The sequence below is a fragment of the Electrophorus electricus genome, chromosome 21, assembly GCF_041902795.1.
Source record: "Electrophorus electricus isolate QZ-2024a chromosome 21, ASM4190279v1, whole genome shotgun sequence".
NCBI classification, from domain to species: Eukaryota; Metazoa; Chordata; class Actinopteri; order Gymnotiformes; family Gymnotidae; genus Electrophorus; species Electrophorus electricus.
Genome location: NC_137517.1, coordinates 2,657,501 through 2,662,500, shown reverse-complemented (window position 1 = coordinate 2,662,500; position 5,000 = coordinate 2,657,501). Strand labels below are relative to the sequence as shown.

At 50.5% G+C, this 5,000-nt stretch overlaps 1 protein-coding gene across 3 annotated transcripts in view; it reads left to right on the top strand.

Annotated features, from left to right (window-relative positions):
- Window positions 1–5,000, top strand: part of col24a1 (collagen type XXIV alpha 1) — a 94,767-nt gene that overhangs the window by 62,653 nt on the left and 27,114 nt on the right. For all 3 annotated transcript variants that reach the window (XR_014119071.1, XM_035521492.2, XM_035521491.2), the window contains 5 exons: window positions 1,629–1,682; window positions 2,767–2,820; window positions 2,970–3,077; window positions 3,324–3,377; window positions 4,234–4,341. Coding sequence is in view for 2 of the 3 variants with exons in the window: in XM_035521492.2 (XP_035377385.2) it covers window positions 1,629–1,682; window positions 2,767–2,820; window positions 2,970–3,077; window positions 3,324–3,377; window positions 4,234–4,341 (378 nt within the window). In the remaining variant the exon portion in view is untranslated. The remainder of the gene's footprint in view (window positions 1–1,628; window positions 1,683–2,766; window positions 2,821–2,969; window positions 3,078–3,323; window positions 3,378–4,233; window positions 4,342–5,000) is intronic.

The window sequence follows — 5,000 nt, the reverse complement described above, 5'->3', positions numbered from 1 at the left end:
AACTCATCAAAATTAGTTGGCGGGGGGGAGAGTTTGTTTGGTAAAAAAACTTCAGTGCAGCAGTGAAAACAGAAGTGTGTGTTACTGTGGCTCCTGATGGACCACCGCAGGAATTAGCAAAAGAGTCAGCTGAGACCAACACTGTCTTTAAGCACTACTGGCTGATTCTTCTACGCTCACTCAGTCTTACACACTCTCTCTCTCTCTCTCTCTCCTGCTCTCCCTCCCTCTCTCTCTCTCTCTCTCTCTCCTGCTCTCCCTCCCTCTCTCTCTCTCTCTCTCTCTCTCTCTCTCTTGCTCTCCCTCCCTCTCTCTCTCTCTCTCTCCTGCTCTCCCTCCCTCTCTCTCTCCCTCTCTCTCTCCTGCTCTCTCGCTCTCTCCCCCCCTCTCTCTCTCTCCTTCTCTCCCTCCCCCTCTCTCTCCTGCTCTCCCTCCCTCTCTCTCTCCCTCTCTCTCTCTCCTGCTCTCCTTCCCTCTCTCTCTCTCTCTCCTGCTCTCCCTCTCTCCCTCTCTCTCTCTCTCTCTCTCTCTCTCTCCCTCTCTCTCTCTCTCCTGCTCTCCCTCTCTCTCTCTCTCTCTCCTACTCTCCCTCCCTCTCTCTCCCTCTCTCTCCCTTTCTCCCTCTCTCTCTCTCTCTCTCCTGCTCTCCCTCCCTCTCTCCCTCCCTCTCTCTCTCTCTCTCTCTCTCTCTCTCTCCTGCTCTCCCTCCCTCTCTCTCTCTCCTGCTCTCTCTCTCTCTCTCCCTTTCTCTCTCTCCCTCTCTCTCTCTCTCTCCCCCTTTCTCCCTCTCTCTCCCTCTCTCCCTCTCTCTCTCTCCTGCTCTCCCTCCCTCCCTCTCTCTCTCTCTCCCTTTCTCTCTCTCTCTCTCTCTCTCTCTCTCTCTTTCCTGCTCTCCCTCCCTCTCTCTCTCTCTCTCTCTCTCTTGCTCTCCCTCCCTCTCTCTCTCTCTCTCTCTCCTGCTCTCCCTCCCTCTCTCTCTCCCTCTCTCTCTCCTGCTCTCTCGCTCTCTCCCCCCTCTCTCTCTCCTTCTCTCCCTCCCCCTCTCTCTCCTGCTCTCCCTCCCTCTCTCTCTCCCTCTCTCTCTCTCCTGCTCTCCTTCCCTCTCTCTCTCTCTCTCCTGCTCTCCCTCTCTCCCTCTCTCTCTCTCTCTCTCTCTCTCTCTCTCCCTCTCTCTCTCTCTCTCTCTCCTGTTCTCCCTCTCTCTCTCTCTCTCTCTCCTGCTCTCCCTCCCTCTCTTTCTCTCTCTCTCTCCTACTCTCCCTCCCTCTCTCTCCCTTTCTCCCTCTCTCTCTCTCTCTCTCTCTCCTGCTCTCCCTCCCTCTCTCCCTCCCTCTCTCTCTCCCTCTCTCTCTCTCTCTCTCCTGCTCTCCCTCCCTCTGTCTCTCTCCTGCTCTCTCTCTATCTCTCTCCCTTTCTCTCTCTCTCTCTCTCTCTCTCTCTCTCTCTCTCTCTCTCCCCCTTTCTCCCTCTCTCTCCCTCTCTCCCTCTCTCTCTCTCCTGCTCTCCCTCCCTCCCTCTCTCCTGCTCTCCCTCCCTCTCTCTCTCCCTCTCTCTCTCTCTCTCTCCTGCTCTCCCTCCCTCTCTCTCTCTCTCTCTCTCTCTCTCTCTCTCTCTCTCTCTCTCTTTAGGGTGAAATAGGACCAGCAGGGGCAGAAGGGGAGGAGGGACAGCAGGGTGTAAGGGTGAGTCCACATGAACCCCAGCACCTCCACTCTGCCTCCACCCCTGCTAACCTCCACCACTAAACCCCACAGGCAGTGTTGAGCACAACCACACCTTCAGGTGTCTTTCCCATCTGCTTCACTGGAACATGGTGGGCCGGGAAGGCCTGAAGCAGTGAGGCTACACACACACACACTTGCACACACGCACACACACACACTCTCAGAAGGAGGGGTTTTCTGCAGCCGCTCACTTCATCTCCTGATCTACAGCAGCGTAATTCATGTCACTCCCATGCTGATACCCCGTCCTGCCTGGCTGGTCTCTCCCACTGCTGTGTTATGTTATTAGAGCTGATACCCCGTCCTGCCTGGCTGGTCTCTCCCACTGCTGTGTTATGTTATTAGAGCTGATACCCCGTCCTGCCTGGCTGGTCTCTCCCACTACTGTGTTATGTTATTAGAGCTGATACCCCGTCCTGCCTGGCTGGTCTCTCCCACTGCTGTGTTATGTTATTAGAGCTGATACCCCGTCCTGCCTGGCTGGTCTCTCCCACTGCTGTGTTATGTTATTAGAGCTGATACCCCGTCCTGCCTGGCTGGTCTCTCCCACTGCTGTGTTATGTTATTAGAGCTGATACCCCGTCCTGCCTGGCTGGTCTCTCCCACTGCTGTGTTATGTTATTAGAGCTGATACCCCGTCCTGCCTGGCTGGTCTCTCCCACTGCTGTGTTATGTTATTAGAGCTGATACCCCGTCCTGCCTGGCTGGTCTCTCCCACTGCTGTGTTATGTTATTAGAGCTGATATCCCATCCTGCCTGGCTGGTCTCTCCCACTGCTGTATTATGTTCTTGACTTTAATGATTGGGTTATGACTTTAATTAGGGGCTTTTGACTTTTAATTTACACAGCACGTGACAGTCAGTTTGGAAAAAAAAATAAAATAAAATTTCACTTGTTCACTTGAAAGACTTAAAATCCTAAATATGCTTCCCTGACCTGAGCCACTTAACTCTCATGTAGCATTTGTCTCATTAGTGATGCAAATTATTCAATTATTCAAATTATTCTTATTCAATTTCTCTGTTATGTTTTGGCTCTCAGGGTCCTCTGGGTCCAGCAGGAGAAGATGGACCTCAGGGAAAGGATGGGCCGAAGGTCAGTAAGCAGCAAGCAGCCTCATTTCCAGTCACTGAAGCATTCTCCAAACTTGTCTTTCTACTGCAGCCAGCAGAATCTTTGCTAGTGCGGTGATACCTGTGCACAAGTGCCTTTGCTTCATGCTGACTCCTCCCACATTACCTCAGGGAGAACCAGGTGACCGTGGGCCAATAGGAGAGCCAGGAGACAGGGGCGAGGTTGGTGACCCTGGCCCTCCTGGAACTCCTGGGTTACCTGGTGCAAAAGGATTCCCAGTGAGTGTGTGTGTGTGTGTGTGTGTGTGTGTGTGTGTGTGTGTGTGTGTGTGTGTGTGTGTGTGTGTGAGTGTATAAGTTCATGAATGACTGACCTGTCTGTCCTAGATTAAAACAGATGTGATCATAAGAAAAATATTATTTAACACATCACATTAATCAGTGTACTGAAAATCTCCAGATGTGTCATTCCTTCTACAAAATCGAACCTGCTTCAGTAGCTAACAGTGGATATTTTTCCATTAGGGGCCGGAGGGAAAACCAGGGTTACCTGGCAACCGTGGCCGTAGCGGCAAGAAGGTAATGAATCATTCTTGATGTGAATGTGTAATCAATAAACTTCTTATAGAAATTCCTAAACAATAATAAACCCAATTATAATGAAGGAAACTTGCCACTACATGTGTTTTCCCTGGGTAGATGGCAATAAACAATAAAATTAAAATTATTAAGTGAAACATGGGGAAGAATATTGTACCTCGAGCTGCTCCTTGGGGTACTCCATTCAGACAACAGCAGACCCAGTTTGACCAGTGTCATGAGAAGACATAGGGCTTGGCAGATCTCAGCATAGGTAGTATATAGTTTTAAACTCAGTATTGTGCTTTTAGCTCAAGTTCCCGACTGCCATGTCTGGCTCTTCATCTTTCAGAAGGATCTTATTTGGTTTATTTGGTCAGGGAAAGGACTTTCCATTACAGGCCATGTCTCTCTGGGTGCTCAGCTTCTCTCCAGAAAATGAAAACATTTTATCAGATTTGTCTGAGAAACTTTGGACAACCCAACTCTAGTTCCAAAGTGTGGACCATGCTATATATTGATGGAGATTGCTGACATCTTTTAAAGTTTCTACCCTGTCGATACTGACACACCACATTCCTGAATTCCCTTTACAATTCTTATGCAAACAGCACTGGGAGATATCACCAGAGCTACTGCATGGATCTTTAGCTGATACCCCGTCCTGCCTAGCTGGTCTCTCCCGCTGTTGTGTTATGTTATTGTCTAAGTTATTGTCTAGGATCATTCTTGTGGAGGACAGTATGCAGTGAGTAGCCAAGTGCTTGCAGTCACAAACCCACAGCCTCTTCAGTCTCGGACAAGTGCTCTGGGCCATCACCAGGACATAACATTTGCCGCTGCTCTTTCGTCGCAGGGCGAGCGAGGTGCTCCGGGTCAGCCGGGTGAGACGGGCTCCCCTGGGGATCTGGGACAGGCTGGGGAGAAGGGGCTGAAAGGTGCTCGGGGGACCCGGGGCCCACCGGTCAGTATCTCACACCTGTCTTTCAGCTTTCTCTCTCCTGATCCCTCTCTCTCCCTCTCTATCTGTTTCTCTGTCCATCTGTCTCTGTCCCTGTTCGTCTCTCACCACTAGGCGTCTGTATTTGTCCCTCGAAGTCTGTCTCATACCTTCTTTTCCTGGCGATCTCTCTTCCACACCATCCCTCGTACATGCTTGAGTCTCTCATAGCCCGGTCTCCAGGACCTGTGTGGGCCTGTATTAACAGTGGCTTTGAGGAGTTCATTAGCCCCTTAAATTAGCGAGCTGCTGTTGAAGTGCAGGAGGCAGAACAGGGAAAGAGGTGGGAAAAAGCACCACGTTGTCTGGTTTATGAAAAGACTCACATATTGAAGGCCTTGTTGAGCTGAACGGGGAAAGGAGGTGAGAGGCAGTTCCAGGCAGTCGCCTCTGAAAGCCGTTACACTTGACATGAGAAGATGGAACCCAGCACTGCAGACACAAGTCTTTAGATGTTGAAATTCAGCTGGTCTGAACATTAATGGGGCTTGGACTTAAATCAAAGGCTCTTAGTGGGTTATTGTGCCTTTTGCAATATTTTGCGACATTATGGTAGCAAGCAGGAAGCTGATCTTGTGCAATCAGTGATGTAGGTGCTCTCTGATCTGTGCTGAACTGGTCTG